Source organism: Rousettus aegyptiacus, unplaced genomic scaffold, assembly GCF_014176215.1.
Source record: "Rousettus aegyptiacus isolate mRouAeg1 unplaced genomic scaffold, mRouAeg1.p scaffold_m13_p_2, whole genome shotgun sequence".
NCBI classification, from domain to species: Eukaryota; Metazoa; Chordata; class Mammalia; order Chiroptera; family Pteropodidae; genus Rousettus; species Rousettus aegyptiacus.
The window spans coordinates 9,498,171-9,516,948 of NW_023416295.1; the positions used below are offsets into that span (position 1 = coordinate 9,498,171).

General features: G+C 37.6%; 1 protein-coding gene across 6 annotated transcripts in view; it reads right to left on the minus strand.

Moving 5' to 3' along the window:
* The window catches only part of NYAP2 (neuronal tyrosine-phosphorylated phosphoinositide-3-kinase adaptor 2), a 233,521-nt gene that overhangs the window by 101,901 nt on the left and 112,842 nt on the right, over positions 1–18,778 (minus strand). For 5 of the 6 annotated variants that reach the window (XM_016118879.2, XM_016118878.2, XM_016118887.2 and 2 more), the window contains one exon: positions 16,801–16,833. The exons of the other annotated variant lie outside the window; for it this stretch is intronic. In XM_016118879.2, the coding sequence (XP_015974365.1) occupies positions 16,801–16,833 (33 nt within the window). The remainder of the gene's footprint in view (positions 1–16,800; positions 16,834–18,778) is intronic. 6 annotated transcript variants of the gene reach the window in all.

Here is an 18,778-nt window from a genome sequence, read left to right on the forward strand (position 1 = left end):
TTTCTAAAGTAATTTTTTAAAGTACTTATAGTCTCGATCTATATACATAGATGCTGAAATATTGCTAATAAAAGACAATGAAAATTGCACTGCAAATACAACCACGATAAAATCGTGATTTTTATTGCTTTTGAGTGAATTTTAAATTATTTCTAATAAGTCCAAATATAGAAGCAATAATTCCTGTTCAGCTCCAGAACACAACTTTTAATGCCTAAAAATAGTATAATGACAGTAGCATTGAATAAGCAGAAAGTGACATTTTTGAAATGAGATATCTGGGAACAAAGGTTATGCATGGCTTTCAGTCATGCCCAGATGATCTGTCTTTCACAGTTAATTCTGGAAAGCCACCGTGTCCCTTGTCAACCTATCTTTCTGAAATCATTTTTTTCTTACTTAAAAAAAAAAAAAGAAGTATAATTCACAGCTGAGCTTTATCTGTGGATGCTCTTGACCCGAGAGGTACAAAAAGAGACAGGACATAAGTCAGTGTCTCCTCTCGTAGAAAGTGTCTTTGGCCACCTAATTCTTGAAAAACTGAAAGGCTCTTGCCACTCTCTGGCCCCAATTTCATATGTCACCGAGGAGGAAATATACATCCTTTATCGACTATTTAAAAATATTTAAATCTCATAATTTAAATCCAAACTTTTATACCTTTTAAAACAAACAAAAGTAACAAAAGAAAGAAAAAGAAGCTGTGATTGCATTATTTTGATTTCGTTATATCGTGTATGGCATAAAGCGTCATTGAAAAAACTCTTCTCTGCCTATGCTATAATGGCCGAATCCTAACTTTTAGCTCTGGTTTTGGAGGTAAATTTAAAGAGGTAATTAAATAGGGAAATGAGAGTCCAATGAAGAGAAGTAAGGTCCACACTGTGTGATACTGGAACTGTCTGATTCTTGAAGGTGAGAGACACATTTCCCACTTTCAGCAGAATTGTGCCCACAATAACTCTCTTTTCGCAACTCACAATTCCAAGAGTTTGAGGGATATTTTTATTTTCACAGTCACAAGCTGCACGATACTATTGCAAAATTGTCTCTTTTTTTTTTCTTTTAAATTAAGGTGTTCGTAAAGGGATAGAAGTGGCAAATCTTTTTGATCTGTCACAGTACGACCAAGAAAGTGGGATGATGTACAAAACCAATTGGATTTGGAGTTGTAGGGCCCACATTACTGAATCTGGCAACAGTATATACTAAGAGCTCAGATCAAAGTTTGGCTGGAAACAATGTAAGACATGGAGCTGGCTCGACAATGTGGTTTGAAAGTTGAGTGGGACTGAGTCAGCTTAAGCTAAAAGACACGACTATGTCAACTTGCCTCAGTCAAACTGCATAACGCTGGCAAATTATTTTGGAGTGCATTTTTATTTATACTTACTTTTCCCATATAGATAGCAAAGGACTTTAATTGGAACCACTGTTATTGTTAATTACTCATCTCAACCCCATTTGTTATAAAATAAAATTGAAGTTTTGTAAGCAATGTTTTAAAAAGACGAATCAGAATAGTTTAGAAAACATGAGTGCATTTCATGTGATAAGGGTGAGCGTTGTTTCTCGAAACAATATTTATCGGTTTACAGGTATTTCTCAGGTCTCACTTATCTCTAGTCCAAGTTATGTTGAGAAACGTTTGAGCAATCCTAAGCAGAAAATCCCTGGCTGATAATCTTCAGCGAGGGCTCCATCAGTTCCTTCCCTCCCTGTCTGTGTATATTTTTCCATCCCTCACGAGGTGGAGTCCATTTCTTCTCCTCTTAAAGTTGGCACCTTTCACCTTCCTCCCAAAAAAGCCAGGTACCATGAAAGATGTCTCACTACTCTCAGATCACCACACTGTGAGGACCTGCCAGATAACCATGGGAAATGAACCCCCAAAATGCAATCGATAAGGAAAATAAAACCTTAGCCATATGATCACTGTAGAGCTAAAGCAGTCTCCCCCATCCCCACCCCAGCTGGGACAGCAGACACTTGTGATCAGTGACACATCATCCCTACTGTGCCTTGCTGAACTCTTGACCCACAGAATTGTGAGCAAATATGATCATGGCTCTTGCATCTCTAAATTTGGGGTAGTTTGTTAAGCACGCATACACATCTGAAACAGGTAACAGAAGTGTGGTTCTGCTGTAACAAAAATCTAAAACTTTTGCATCGGCTTTGGGCCTGGGTGGTAGAAACTATTGGGATGCTGAAAAGTTGTTGAGGAAATTGCTATTAGAGGCTGGAAGAACAGGAGAGCTATGTTAACTTGGTTTAAAAAAGAAAAAAGGCAAGACTATTGCCTGTGTAATGCAGATAATATATAATGTACCTAATAAAATCATGGAGCTAACCAAGAAGAATTCTAGAAGAATGTGAAAATGTCAGTTGACATGTTTTAGCCATGTATGATAAGAGATTGCAAGGGGGTGGGGACTGAGAAAGGAACTATTCAGTTCTCGGGGGAAAAAAAAAAAAATGGAAGGAAATAGCTTGAACACAAGACTTGCCATAAAGCCTGCTCTGAGCAGGAAAAGGTTTTCAAAATGAAAAATGGCCACACACAAAGGCCTTCGGGTAAAAATCAAATTAAAAGTGTGGTTATAAGAGACCTCATTGAGATACCTGAAAGATTTAAGGCAGCAAACCCAGGGCTTTTAAGAATCATAATTACAAGTGTTATTTCACAATACTCTGACCCTTATCCTAAAAGAAGGCAGGCCTAACTCAGTACAATTTATGTTTCTGTCTTTTGTCTAATAAAATAGAGTATAATTTGATTCAAAGGAAAACCACAAAGATTATAAAGGAGGTTTGCCAACTTTGACTAAAAGGGGCAGAAACAGTTCAAATTTAAATGTAAAAACGTTTTTGGGCCCCTGGACTTTTAAGGGCTGGAAGAGAGCTGAGCACACTATTCAGACGCAGCTCAGTACAGGTCGTTTCTTATGGACAAGAAAGACAACTCAGAGAGCGGATGTAAAAGCTCGAAAAGCAAAGTCAAGAGCCACAGAGAACCAAAAACAAGAAGCAGAACCGGGACTTAATAAATATTTTAAGTATTTTCTGCCCTTGGAATAGGAAGAATTGGCCACATGTGCACAGAAGAGCCAGTGACTTCTCTGTGCTTCTCCGACCTCCAGCCCCCACTGTTTTGAACAGGGCTGTACATTGCCATTTTCCCAGTCCTGATCCACCAGTCCCTGTAAGGTTTTATAGGACAGACAAATTATACTTTTATTTCAGCATCTTTCAATATGAGGCATTACTCCCAAGGAGCCTCATGGCACGTAGGCATGATTTAGATCACGAACTTCTGGATTTCAAGCAGATGTTGTAATGCAAAGGAACATTTTGGCAGTGGGGTGACAATATTTTGTCCATTGGGAATATTGCCACTAGCAGGCAAGTTGTGGTAGACAGTCTTTGAAGACAGCCACCTTCGATTCCTCCCCTCGTTGTGTGCATTCTACCTATTAATAAGTGAGGTCTATCTCCCCCTCCTCAGATCAGGCTGGCCTGTGACTTCCTTTGACCAACAGAATGGGGCAGGGGTGGTACTCTGAGCCTTGTAGTTAAAAGAACTGACAGCTTTTGCCTTCTCTATCTTGAGAGTCAATTGTCATGTAAGACCACAAAGAACAACGCGCTGTGGAGAAACTCAGTCTAGCCATGTGAAGAGGCCAAGGTGGTACAAGAAAATGGTCCAGACATGTGAGTGAAGACTTTTTTGGACTGTTTAACTCATCCCAACTACCAGATGAATATAGCCAAATAAGAGACCCCAACTGATATCGCTCAGAGTAGAAGAACCACCCACATAATCTAAGTCAACTCACAGAAAAATAAGAAATAACCGATTACTGCTGGTTTAAGCCATGGCATTTTGGGTTGGTTCATTTACACAATAAGTGATAACTGAAAAATATCCCAAAATTAATTTCCTATTTTTGTGGATAGCTCATAGAAAATGCCATTGTTATTTTCCTAGAACTCGAGGAAGCAGAAAGCATCCTTCCAGCATAGAGAAATTAAGGAGATAAGAGTGCCTCCCGAGAATTATAAAATCATCACAGGATAATTCAGAGAAGAGACACACAAAGAGAGTACATACTTTCTGGTCAAAAAGACTAGGCTGAAATCAGAGTGAAGATACTAATATATACAAGGCGAGAACAACCAGAGGGCAGCTTTCCAGCCTCAAGGAACATAAAATCAGGGGACCTGCACAGTAAAACATGGCGGCGCCCCACAGCAATGCCCAGGGGACAGGATCCTCAGTTATACCCCTGTTGTGGGGAGGGACCAGGATGCTAATAGAGACTGAAGCTTCTACATATGTGATTCTCACGAGTCCTTCATATTCTAACTTCAGATTCACCAAGAACCCTTTAATAATTTTGATTTCCAAACTTTATGCATATGTTTTTCATTAGAAACAAGCAAACCGGAATTTGGTTTTGTACTGCTGTGGTCTGACTGTTTGTGTCCTCCCCTGCAAATTCAGTGTTGGAATCCTAACGCCCACTGTGATAGTGAGAGAAGGTGGGGCTTTGGGGTAGTGATTATGTCACGAGGGTGGGGCCGTGGTGAGTGTGACTGATGCTCTTATAGAGGAGACACCACAAGCTCCCTCGCTCCTTCATCACACGAGGACACAGCGAGGTCTCAGCAATTTGCGACCTAGAAGAGGGCTCTCATCAGAACCCAGCTGTGCGGGCACACTGATCTTGGACTGCCAGCTCCCAACACTGTGAGAAGCCAATCTCTGCTGTTCATAAGTTCCCCATGATGTGGCAGGCTGCTGTTGTAACAGTGCAAACGGACTGAGACATACACTCATCTCCTCCAAGCCTGGTTACCACTACATCGTAGTTACTCCAGACTCCCGATGAGACAGAGTCTCGGAGCTTATAGATTGAAGGTCGGGTCTGTGCCAGGTCAGATTCTCCACAGAAACACCATCTCATGGGAATCTGTCCAGACAAGCAGCCAGCAGCCCCAGAGAGACACAACACTCGGTTCACCATGTTTATCTCAAATATCTCTTTTGATATCTCCATGCTAGGGTAGTATCTTGTTTCCAGATCGTTCCCCTCCTCCCCTGGTCATGGGATGCTCATTAGACACAGACCACCTATGTAAAGGACAGAAATGTGAACTATGCCATGGGAATTTCCTTGACTACACTGCTGAAGCCTCTAGGTTCCACCTGCCATTATGTGTTTTACGTAAGTCTAGAAAGTGTAGGGAAAAGAACTGAAGGCAAAATATCTATCGGGGAGAGGGGCTGCTGTGCAGGGGAGATCACAGTTAGACAATATGCTAAAACATTAGGTTCCATAACTGACAAAAATGATTTGCTCAACCAATAGGCATTTGTTTTATAATTACAATCTATAATTGTTCACTGAACACTAAACTACCAATGCACCACAATGTAAAATTTTCAGTTCTTTTTCATATGCATTCCTTCAGATTTTCCTCCTTCTTTCCTCCATTTTTAAATGAAAGCTGACCTTCTGAGAGTTTTTAGGAATACATAAAGACTGACTTTATTCAGGAAAGCAACCTAAATAAAATTATGTGTCTATAGTACTATAGGTTCTCCAAACCTATAACTCTTTTTTTTTTTTTGTACAAACTGCCTTCAGCCAGTAGTCAATCAAAGTAAAACAATATGCATATTTAAAACTTAGGCACAGCTGAGTTATTAAACTACTGGTTATAACTTTATCTTTTTGCCCAAATATTTTGAATCCATCAGCTTTACAACCACACAGTAGCTATCGCTCGTAGCATCGCCACCTGCAGAGAAAGGAAGTTACCAAATAAGCTCATTTCCTGAGTCTAGAGGGAAAAAAAATGTGACAACAGAAAAGCATCCATGGAAAAATACGTGATGCTGAGCGCCCAACAGAAGCTCAGTTAATTTGGATTCCACCCAGGAGGATATTATGTTAAGGGAGAGAAAGTTGGGAGAAAAATCTGATTAACCACTGGAACATTTCTCCTGTTCAGCTCTGCAGAAGCTGAGTCCCCACAGTGTGATAGAGCCAGTCTACTGGGGATTAGCCTTTGTAAGTCTGTCCTGGTGGAGTTATAAAGATAGAAATGTCTGTGATCTTTTAAAGTATTTGAGATCACAGAGGAAGCAGCAAGAAATTACAGAGCCATAAAACATTCCATTCAACTTCACTGACGTTGCGTTGATGTGCACTAGCTTCTCTAATGGAAATGGAAATATAGTAATAACAATAAAATAATAATAATAATAATAATAATAACTACCATGTATCAAATGCATTTTTTTTTTGTATCAGGCAATGTGCTTTTGGGAAATTATTTTATTCGGTCTTCACAACATCCCTATGAGTTAATACTATTAATTATAAACCCTATTTTACAGGCATTGAAATTACATTGTAGAGTAATCGAATTACTAGCCAAAATGTAGAAACTGGTTTTGAAACCAGGTAATGTGACTCTAGTTGCTATACTGTCATAGAATAATTTGCCTTTATAGATGATGGTGCTTTTATAAATATATAATCGAGGGTGTTTTAACCATTAAAAAAAAAAAACAATACCAACATTCTTCCACGTGTGAATTATATTCCAATTCCAATTTAGTAGTTGTGTAACCATGGGAAAGTTAATCCTTATCTTTTTAAACCTCGTTAAACTCAATTGTTAAATGGGTATAATGAAGCTTATTCACGGGATAGAGTGAGGATTTAAAAGACACTATACAGGAAGTATTTGCATTTTCCCTGGGCCATAGGAAAAGCTTAAAAAGTGAATCTGATCTCATTACCAATTATCAGCAGTCATAAAAAATCTATGTTAGAAGAAATGTAATGAGAGCAAATGCTTCCACACATACATCACATTTATTTAGCACTGAGCTATAAAAATGAATGGTGTCAATGGCAGAGATCCTACCAGTTCTGGGAAATTATCAATTGAGTGATTGCCTACATATATATAGATTTTACATTCATTGAACTATGAGATCAATATTTCAGCTTCTTTCCATATTAAGTTTATATCCTATGTACATCCACATAATAGAAGTGAATTTTGAAAGATGTATTTTTTCCTTTAAAATTATATGGGCTTCAGGATTTTCTGGACATGATCATTTCAGTGTTGCCATTCTTAATTTCTCACAGCTTAAGTTGAAAAGCAAAACAAAAGAAAAGATTTTCCTTGGGTGAGTTTTAATGTAAAAACTGCAATTAAAATCAAAACAAAAGAGAAAACGAAAACTGTAAGTCACAGCATATGGGTAGCAATGAAGAAAACTCAACAGATTCACACCTTCTACTCAAACTCACTTTTGTCCAAACCACAGATATACCCCTTAGGTTTTGCAAAATAGCATTTAGGGGTTGTTTTCTGTGCTTCTCAAATTTAGGCAACGTGTGACTAGATTCTCAAAAAAGAAAGGGAAAGAGAATATTTTCAAAAGATGCAACAGTTCATCTTTGAGGACATTCTAATGCTTTATGCTATGTGCACGCAATGGACATGTAGGTTTTTTATATTTATGTAATTCCATTTGGGATATTATAGAAACCCCATTATCCTTATACGGTGTACCCTCCTCTCTTGCCGAGTGAAGGTGGGAAAAGGAAAGAATTTCCTTTTGCATGTGCACAACTGGTCCTTAGCCCTGATTACCCTATGATTCTTCTTTCGTAGGCTCTTTATCTTTCATAAAAGAAGATCATTTATCTTTCTTTAGGCTTAGATGAGAAAAATGGTCCCATCCAGGCCAGGGTGATTTGACCAAGGTCAGAACCGCATTGACCACGAGGAAGAGACACTGGTCTTTTGTGGTTCTGCATTCTTAGGGACCAATGAAAACACAATGCAAACGGAAGCGGCATTGGACAATGGAAGAGCGCAAGCCTTGACTTGTGAACCACAGGCCACAGACCAGCTTAGTCCTTTTCTTCCTCATAATTCTTGGCAGTTCTGTACAACCCACAGTAATTTGAGAGAAGGGGTTCTGAACTGGCAAGCCACTGGTGGGCCACGTGAAGCAAGCCTTCCTTACCTTGGCCGAATACATGAGCTATTTGTACACCTAGCCTTTCATTGTTCAAATAGTTATGACAACTACGGGGGTTATTATTTGGCTTCAGTTTTAGACTTAGGTTTATTTTTTTCTTCTTTATAATAAAAGTGATAAGGACAATGTGAATTCTGAACATAAAATGTAAGAAAAAAGAGGGACTTACAGTCATGCAATCTGTACTGTTCTCAGATTTTTGCCCTCAGATTATGCCCCGTGAGCCTTTTCCTGTCTCAACTCATACCTCAAACATCTAACTCAACATCTGCTTGGAATCTTAACCTAAAAGTTAAACTTCAACTCATAGATATTTTGAGTAAAAATAATGGGAATTTAGATAAATTCTCTAAATCTAATCATGAAGTACATTTTCAAATTCAAATTTGAATTCCTATATGTGTACATATATACATACATGTAGTATGTGTGTATATGTGCACATATGGATGTATATATGCATGTATATACATATAAATGTATAGATAAATATATGTGTATCATGTATTCTACATACATTTATATGTCCATCTGTTTATTTCCTACACACTGAGACACACCCTGCTTTGTGATAATAAAAATGGTTAGTGTGCTAGATCAGACTCTTTATGTAGAGATTGTAATTACTATAATCGATTAACTCTGACCATGTCATAAACCTGCTCTTGCCATGTCTGCTCAGAAGTTAGCAATGCCTCCTCCTAATTATTAGGAAAAAAATAAGATCTTCATCATATGGCCCAATTCTCTTTCTCCAGCCACATCTTACACTCAGAGGCTCCCCACACTCAGAGGCTTTTCTTTCAGGGATTCAGAATTTTTTTTTTAAAGTGATTTTCCTACTTAGGGACCTCTTTCTTGGAAATTCAATGTAAAAAAGAGTCACCTCTGAAATCCTCCCCTGGTTTGTGTCACCATTCCTGGGTCCTTGTGTTATTGTTTGTGTTATTGATCATTTAATGTCCTTCTCTTCCCCTGGATTGGAAAATCATGTTTATCTTCTTCACCTCTGAAGTCCCAGCTCTAAGCACAGTACTTATCTTAGAATACAATTTTGCAGTTACAAATAAAAAGATGTAAATGTAAACTTTCACATTGCTCAGCTATTTTCAACACCTTCTTATTAATTCATTTCAGAAGTATTTTGCAATAAATGCATAGATACATATATGTGTACCAGGCATTCTACATACATTTATATGTCCATCTGTCTGTCTATTTCCTACACACTGAGACACGCCCTGCTTTGTGATAATAAAAATGGAAGTAGCTAAGTGTGTAGACCTAGTCTTACTATCGGAAGTCTTATCTGGGATCCATGAAGAAAACTCTCATCATAGTATGAGAAACAGCAAAAGCTTGTCACAGTTAAAATGGGAGAAAAGATGCAAAGTTCACCCAAGCTAAGCTGGTAGTTTTGAAAGGGACAAAGCAATGACAGAGAACCTTGGTTGTTAGAAATGTAGAATTAGGAAGATCACGGAGAGGAAGTTGATCTTAGCAGGAACAGGGTTTGGGGGTGTTCTCGGCACACAAGGTAAGTGGGAACAGTGAGTACTGCCTCTTCCATTGTCTCTGAACGTTCTCGAGTAAATTTGCTCCTACAATGCTTTCAAAAAGCAGAAAGACCCAAACAGGGCAAACAGACTGTTCTTTGTCAACAGGAATGTCAGTGTTACCTTGGAGATAAAGATCCTTTGCAGTCAAACCCATGTCCTAAAACCCTCAGATAATCACCCTGAAGTACACAGCACTTAGACCAGAAAATAAGAGCTTTCTAGTGAGCTACACCCGGCAAGCTGCTTGAAATAATAACCAAAATTCCTGAGTCAGGGAGATAATTGAGACATTGGGCACATCTGGTGAATGCCCTTAGAATGAGCAGGAAGCCACATGCCCTGGATTTCTCCATATTTTTTTTTCTATGTATTCCTGTGAACAGATTAGAATGAGAAGAATTGTTTTCCTCATTCATGTATCATTTGTCACACACCCACATAAAGCAATAGCAGAAACTGTTCTTTCCCTCAGTGAATTTACCATTTAAAGGAGAAACAAAATACATATAATTTCTAACTATTTACCACCAAATGAGACTCATAACTGACAAAACAAGTAGGAAAAACACACCAGTAACCTAAATTGCCACTCCCACTCCTTCCTGCCTCGCCCCGTCTCCCAGATTTTTAGTGAGCCTTTCATAACATTCTAATCCTTCAACTTAGGTCCAGTTAAGAACTTTTCAAAGGCAGGAAGCCAGACCTTAATTAAATTATTTCTTTTGCATCGCATGTTCACTGCCACAAATTTGGTGAAAGCGTGCCCCAGACACAGAACTAAATTGAAAACCGATGTACAGATGTGGCCCCCAGTTCCAGGACGTGAGCCACTGGGGCGAGCAGATGACTGAATGTTTCATTTCAAATCATATAATATATGCAAATGTAGAATGATATATGCAGGATACTAAAAAAAGATGTATTGTTTTATTAAAAACATCGTGATTTATATATTATAGGTATCTAGCTGAATTGTTATTGTGCACCAGCTAATGCCCGCCGCTGCTTTTATGATGACACAATCACAATAAACCATAATTGCCTCTATGTTTGTCTGTGTCCTTTCCAGAGTAGTCTCTCTGTGAGAACCTTGCCTGTCTCTGTCCTATAACCAGTGTCTAGCCAGGCTTCTGGGACATAGCAGGAGTCATAAGAGAGTTGTTCAATAGATGAGTGTAATGACTCAAAATTGGCGACATTGAGGAGTCTTTGTGTGTTTTTTCATGCTGTACATTAACTAACCCTCCTCTATCTCTCCCATTTCTCTTCCTACCCCTGTTCTTCTCACTTACTCTGTTCCAGCCATACTGGCTTCCTTCCTATCTTTAATTACCAAGCATTTTCTGATCTCAGGGACTTTAATTTGCTCTTCCCTATGTCTGGAATGTTCTTCCCCCAGACATCTGCATGGCTTGCTCCATGACTTTATTTCAATTCTGCTCAGAGGGCTTTCTCTGCTATCTGCCCGCCCTCCCCACCACTCACTCTCCATAGTTCTCATCACTACCTAACATCATAACACATTTAGGTCTACTTGTCTTATTGTCTGCCTTCTTGCCCTGGAATACAAATTTCATGGTGGAAGGCACTTGTTTTTAGGCACTGTTATTTATGCCCGAGCACTGCAGTAGTGCTTGATATCTAGTATTTATTCAATAAATATTTGTTGAGATAATAAATTTACAAGAAGCCATAAAAAAAAACACACGGTTTTTGGAAAGTACTTCTTTTGTTGCTTGCATCTCTACCATCTCAGACTTCTCTAGCAAATTCATTCACAGAAGCTGGGATGAAATGCGTGGACAGTTTTAAAAGGATTAAAAGTAAGAAAGAGAATTAGAATGGGTCAAACAAAAACCAACTTGAATGATAATCATTTTTCTGGCCCCCCATAGTTTTGCCTAGCCAAGGTACACATCTAAAATTCTGAACACATCATAAATCTCTTTCCAGTTCCTGCTTGCTCCAAAGAGTTTCTATTCCAATTGAACAATTACACCTTCTAAAAATATGCCCAATCGACTGGATACAAATGCAATATTTTATTGGTAGGAGAGATAGCACTCAATTACTCAGATCTTATTCAAATTTTGCTATGATTATGGCTTTTTGAAAGAGACCATGCTGTTTTGGTGGGCAATTTAGCATCATGTATCAAATGCCTTGTAAAATGCATTTTCTTTGCCTGGAAGATTGCACTTGTAAGCATGCTTCTCAAGGAAATATTCAGTCATAAATGAAAAAAATACAAGAATCTATAGTGTAGTGTTGTTTCTCTCAAAATAAGTTAAAAACATAATAAATATCTGCCAAAATATTGTATACCTAAATTATGAGACATTACAACTGCAAAACGTACTCTGTGAACATAAAAACAATGATAGGATGATATGCATATTGACATAGAAAGATAGTCTTATTTACAAAATTATATTTTTGTGTATATGGTGTGTGTGTGTGTGTGTGTGTGTGTGTGTGTGTGTTTATTTTTCTATGACTTGGGGAATATACCTGTTCTTTGTCATTGTTTTTGCATATTTATACATTATGATGTTTGTGTCACACTTAGTTTTCACTTTTACAATAAGTAATTATAATATTATGAAAATCAGGAGAGGGTAAAATAGTCCTTGAAGAATATATTGCAATAGGGCAATATATTCTTCAAGGAGATAAAAACTTGTTATTCGGGGAGGAACAAAATATCTTACTCTTTTTGTTTAGAAAGCACAGATATACATTCAGCACATCAACAGATAGACTGTATATTAGCTACAGTATTACATGTCATAGGAGGGTGATTAGAAAAAACATATCAAAAATGGCTCCTTATAGAGGGAATAAAAAAATGGTTGAGAAACCCCACTTCATTCCAATTCAAACATTTTAATCTTATGCTTATGTATCTTTTAGAAGATATTAAAGTTCCTTCCATTTATTTTGCACATAATTACTCCCTCTCACTTCTATTAAGTGTAGGTTGAAATCTAACTGTTGGCACTGAGGAGAGGTCCCTACATAAATTCATGAGGAGTTTCTGAAGAGAAGTAAAGGAATGAGGTTATTGGATCACTAAGGGCAAAGAACTTCACTTTAGGACAGAGTTAACTCCAACATCCAGTAAGCCACTTTAGGCATCTCAAAAGCAATCCTTAGAAATACTTCTGCTTTTTCTAATTGAGGTCAGACAATGGGAAGCTTTCACTAATCCCTAGACATAGCACTTTTTTTTCTTTTTTGGCATTTGTACAATGCCTTCATTTAAGACCTTCCTTAAAAGCATCCTCTCAGTGATAAATGAGGGATGGAGTTGGCAAGCCTTTTCCTACTGACACTCATATTTCAGGAAGTCAGGATTATGATTAGAGAGCACAGTATCAAAGACAAGGACCAAATCAGTCCCCAGAGCAAGAGTGGCTGAAATTAGAATTATCACCAGTCTTTTCCCTGGAACAATTTGGAATCCATCAAAAAGACAGTAGTGGATGATAACAGAACATAAACAATGAGGGGGAAAGAAAGGCAGCCTCCACCTCCCAATAGAACAAAAACAATTTCTAAGGGTTGTCATAGAACATTCTCAAGAGGCGACTCATATTTCCTTGCAAAACCCAAACAGGCTGCAGCAGTCCAGTAATATGTCATAAAGAGTACTCAGCCCTGAGATATACCAAGTTCTTGATCAGACGCTGAGTGATGTCAATGCTGAGAAAAGACTTTCATTCTCTTTACCCACCCCCACGAAGCAGGCTACTCTCATTCAGGAATGGCTCCATCTGGTGAGACTTCCCCCATTCTTGGAAGTTATAATCATCAATCAAAGGAAAACTATGGGTGGGAGAATTGTGGCAGACCCAAAGATGTCCATGTCCTAAAACCTGGAACCTGTGACTGCATGATATTATGTGACAAAGGGGACTTTGCAGATATGATTGATACTAAGGGTTTTAAGATGGAGAAATTAGCCTGGATATCCAGGTTAGTCCAAATTAATCTCATGAATCTTTAAAATAGTGGACCTGTCCCCAGGCTGTGAGCAGAGAAAGAGATATTATGATATTATGATGGAAGCAGGGCCAGAGAGATGTAGTGTGAGGACTTGACCAGCTACTGCTTTGGAGATGGAGGGAGGGGGTCATAAAGCATGGGTTATAAGGCCTCTAGAAGCTGGAAAAGTCAAGGAAAGTGATTCACCCTTATAGCCTCCAGAAAGGAATGCAGCCCTGCTGACACCCTGATTTTAGCCAAGAGACTCATGTCAAACAGAATAATCAGATAAAAAGTCTGTCTTGTTTTTACCACCAAGTCTATGGAACTTTGTTAAGCAGCAACTGGAAGCTAATATAAAGCCAAGGGTGGAAAACATAAGTTTGCATTTTATTACCTACATCACTGGTTCTTACTCATAATCCAAAAAATCTTGACTGTTGGTGTGGTGAGGTTAGTCCACCTTAGATACCCTCTTGGACAGTCAATCACACCAGGGGATCAACAAGTCAATTCCCAAAGCAATTCAAAGGCACAGAAGGAAAACGAAGGTAAGAAAGTGATATTTCTGAGGACCTTTGTTCATTTTTCTCTGAATCTTTTAAATTAGCACTGTAATCCATTAGGCAACATTATTCCTCCATATTTACTCAACTTGGTTTTTGTTAGAAAAATACAGACCCATCAAACAATGTAATTCCACCTAATTGTAAAATAACTCAACCAATTATAGACCCAAGCAATTAGCCTAGCCTATTCTACTTGGACATTTTTGTATTCCTCGACAACTTAAATATGATCAATGGATCCCAAGGGGAAAAAGGGAGAAGCTTTAGAGATTCTTCTGGTATGGGGATTCTGATTACAAATATATATTTAATGATAGTTGCATGGGCTATTTTGTTTCCATCATTTCGTTCTCAACTCAAATATTGAGAAATCTCTCCCTGACTCCCTATTTAATGTTTCTTATTCCCCTCGCCTAATCATATTTCTCTGTTTTCATTTATTCACAGTATTAACACTATCCAAAATCATATTTATATTTTGGCTCTTGAATCTAGGTTCTCTACTACAATATAAACTTCATGAAATTGAAGTTTTTTAAAATCTTATTCATGCTATATACTCATTTTGTCAAATAATTCTTGATATATACTAGGCAAGCATAAAATATTGTTGAAAGGATAGAAAGATGGATGGATGGACGGATGGATGGATGGACAGATGGATGGATGAAGCAGAAAAGAAAGAAGATAGTCAATGGCCAGGAGGTAAAGAAATTCTCAAAGAAATAGTGAGGTTTCATAAATCTTCAATGGGCGGCAATTAATTAGAGATATGGAGAGAAATGAGGATATAGATAGTAACTCTAACCAAAATTCAGAGAACAGAATGACCAGTATACAAAGAGCATAAAAACTAACCTGAAAAGACTGGAGCCCAAAGGCAGTGTTGGACAGAAGAAAAGTTGGGATTGTTACATATTAGGAATCAAAGAGCTTTGCTCAGGAAATGGGAATAAGTTAGAGAGAGGAAAATATGAAGTGGGCTCTGGGGTCTGGTATTTCAAAATTACCTGTGACCTCTGAATATTGAGTAATTCTCACTTCAGTGGCTTCTCTATTCTCATATAAAACCATTTGAGATACCATATTGAATTCTAGTTTTATGTTTGAATCTGTTCAATATAACCGTGTGGGGAATGTAATTTGTCATCATTCACTTGAGTCTCCATCATACCATGCCTGCCATGAGGCAAATAGTCTTCCTCACTTTGTTGAGCTTAGCCATGTGACTTGTACTGGCCAATGAAATTAGTGTAGAACTCATCTCCTAAGAAGAGGATTCAGATATGTTTGGTTTGACTTGGCCTCTTTCAGTCATGATAAGAAACTGCCCCACATTCTGCTGCTGGTGCTGAGCCGAGGACCCAGTATCCCAGACATTGAAAGTAGACTTGAAACTGACTTATGGTCTGAAGTTGAACACAGCCAATGACAAATTGTCCGCCATTATATTCTTCAAGTTATTATGCATTATTATGACAGTAAACCTCATTAATATAGCCTATCAATGGGAATGCTACAGGATAACTTGGTCCTGAAATGTAACAGAAAGAGTAAACAATTCATCAAAATTCATTTTTTCTCTACCATAGTGTAGAGCTGTCCCTAGGAGGTAGCTATCCGACCAGAGATGGCATTTTGTATTACACTCAGGTGGAGTTATGTGACAATTCTGATCAAAGGAATGGGATCACTAGAAGTGGCATGTGCCTCTTTAAGGCCAAGATGATTAAGAAGGCATCTCTTTCCTACTCAGCTAGTTAGACACTGATAACTGAGAAATTGCCAAACAGGAGAGCCATCATATTGAAGAAGTTTGGGTGCCTGAATTATCACATGGGGGAAGGCCACTCCAGACCATAAACACCCACATTTAGACAGTTATGTGAGCAAAAACAAAATTCCTATTTTGTTAAGCCACTAAAATTTAATTTTCAGCAGCTAGTGTTAGCCTATGCAATATGTTTGCATGTAATAAAATTATTGGTAGTATATAATTATTAAAGTATATGTCTAGGATTATTTCAGAATCAGAAAAAAATGTGTATGTTTGCTTAAGAGAATATTTCTCAAAAGAGAATTTTCACTTTTTAAAAGCTAGCTTTCCAATATCGTAACATCTTAAATTTATTCCCATGAACATACTTAACAAATCCTCAGGTGTTCTAGCTGATGAGGAAAAGATCAGTGAAATTATCCCTGTTTTCATAGGGCTTATATACTAGTAGGAGTCACACAATCAATAATCACAAATAATAAGCAAATTGTATACTATATTAGAAGGTAATACTGCTGATATAAACAAAGAGCAGGATAAGAACTGCTGGAGTGTAGTGTAATAATGTGTGTGTGTATAGCGTGTGTGTGTGTGTGTGCGTGCATGTGGTGGGGGAGGCACATGTTAACAAATATGTAGATGATCTCTGACTAGGGTGAATAGAAATGGAGAGAGGGAGGAACATCCTCAATCAATCTCTTTCATCTGTATCCCTTACCAGTCCCCAGGTTGATTACAGAAACTCCTAAGGCTCCTATTGTCCTCATATCAGCTATAAATGATTTTGACTGATGTCATTATTAGGCAGAGGAAGAGGAAGGTACTCACCAGGTTTAGACTGGTGTGTATGGCAGCGGTCCCCTGTGGATAGAATAAGAGGACACATCTACATTAAACAGCCAATGGTGGCATCCATTGGCACACATACCAAGCTTGTTAGCTACACCATTTACCACTGATAACCAGATGGATGGACCTTACGTCTAGAAATTCTAATGACCCCCGGAGACCAAATAAATATGTTATTATTAACCTAGGGCTTGACTAAAAGATTTTAACAACCAAGAATCTTTGGTTGTGATGGCAACACTAAAAAATAATCAGGCAAAGGAAAGGAAAAAGAGAGTTGTTTATTGATTAGCCCAAATTTGACCCTATTTTCTTCTACATATAATTTATAAAGAGGAAGATAAAGGGAATAAAATTAAACCCAACTTAGGTGCACAAAACGTATTTTTAAAACATAAAGAACAAAATGCTCATTTTTCCCCTCCCACCTTAGCCTAAATTTGTTTTGGCTGCTCACGTTTCCTTCCAAATGGCTGGTCAAAATACAATCCTTCTGGAATAAAGCTTGAACATGATTATTTCAGGCTACAAATTATCCCCGAAACATCATTCCAAAAGCATTAACATATCTCGTGTACAAAATAAATAAAGACAAAAAATTGTGAAAGAAAACTGGAAAATGCTCACAGTTTCTGTAAACTGCTGTAACATTGCATTTAGAAAGCATTTAAAGTAGTTATGTCACAAATGCTGCTCAAAATTCCATGACCTGTGCATTAGCTGTTATCAAGATAAATGTCTTCTGATGACAGTTTTATAGATGTTTTTGGATTGAGGAATTTTTCTCTACTAGAAATAGTTTATATTAAGGCCATAGGAGGTCACAAGAAAGAAAAAACTTGGATTGCTGTAGAAATATGCATTGCTTAGCTTATTGTTTTTATTACCAACTAAAAATAAAAGTTTTGGTACCAAAAAAAAAAAGATGGAAGCTAAAGAACAAGATTATTATAGGCTAATTAAATGCCTACTTTTTTTTCATTTTTAAGAAATAATTTTTTGGAAAAAAGTTTTTAACCTTTGATAAAGTTCGATCATTTTTTAACCTCATTACAAAGCCCAAAATGGAAGGTGTGTGTGTATGCATGTGTGTGTGTGTGTGTGCGTGTGTGTGTGTGTGTGTATTACATTGGACCCTTTCAAACCATGGTTTTATTCATGAAAATGAAAAGTGAAGAGAACTAGTATAATTCTTCTTGAAGCTGATACAATGACTTATTTCCAGTGCAAAGAATGAAGGCATATAAAGTCACCATCCGCTTTAAAATCCTTCCTCCAAGCTCCTGGGGTTTAATAACCTCTTCCCTTTGCTCCAAAAGAATGGTAACAGTTTCTTGCAATTTATACTCCTGGGTTATGTCTGGATCCTCTTTTTGTTCTTTGGTGCTTCCATATCTGTTGACTCTGTTCCTTATATCAAATTCTCTGGGTTTAAATAGCGAGCATAATTTCCATATTTGTGACTGAACACAAATATAAAGGAATTTTGGAGACATAAAGGAATTTTGGAGAATTTCCCAATGAAAGGACAAATGGGGTAAAATTGCATGGGAAGCGAATGAAAAGTAGGGAAGCAATAAATGCCTGTGTAATAGAAGGTAGGGTTCCGACTACTTGACAAATCTCTCAACCAAATAAATATATGTGTTGATGCCAAGGACAGCTTCTAATACCTTTCTTTTTTAACATCCAAGGATTTGACATTTTTTCCCTTGCATATCTAAATTTATTGTGATGAATTGATTAACTCTTAAAGGTGAAGAACAAGAAAGTCTAGAAAAGACAAAATGATAGATATTATGTACAGGGCCACTTTTCTACTGTCTACATACTTTCTGCCAGAATTAGACATCTGTAAATGACCTTGCCACTCTGTCTGCTCCTGTATGCACTAAAGAGCTGCTGGAGAATTTCACATGAAATCATAATAATAGGAGATTTATATTATTTTCTATTA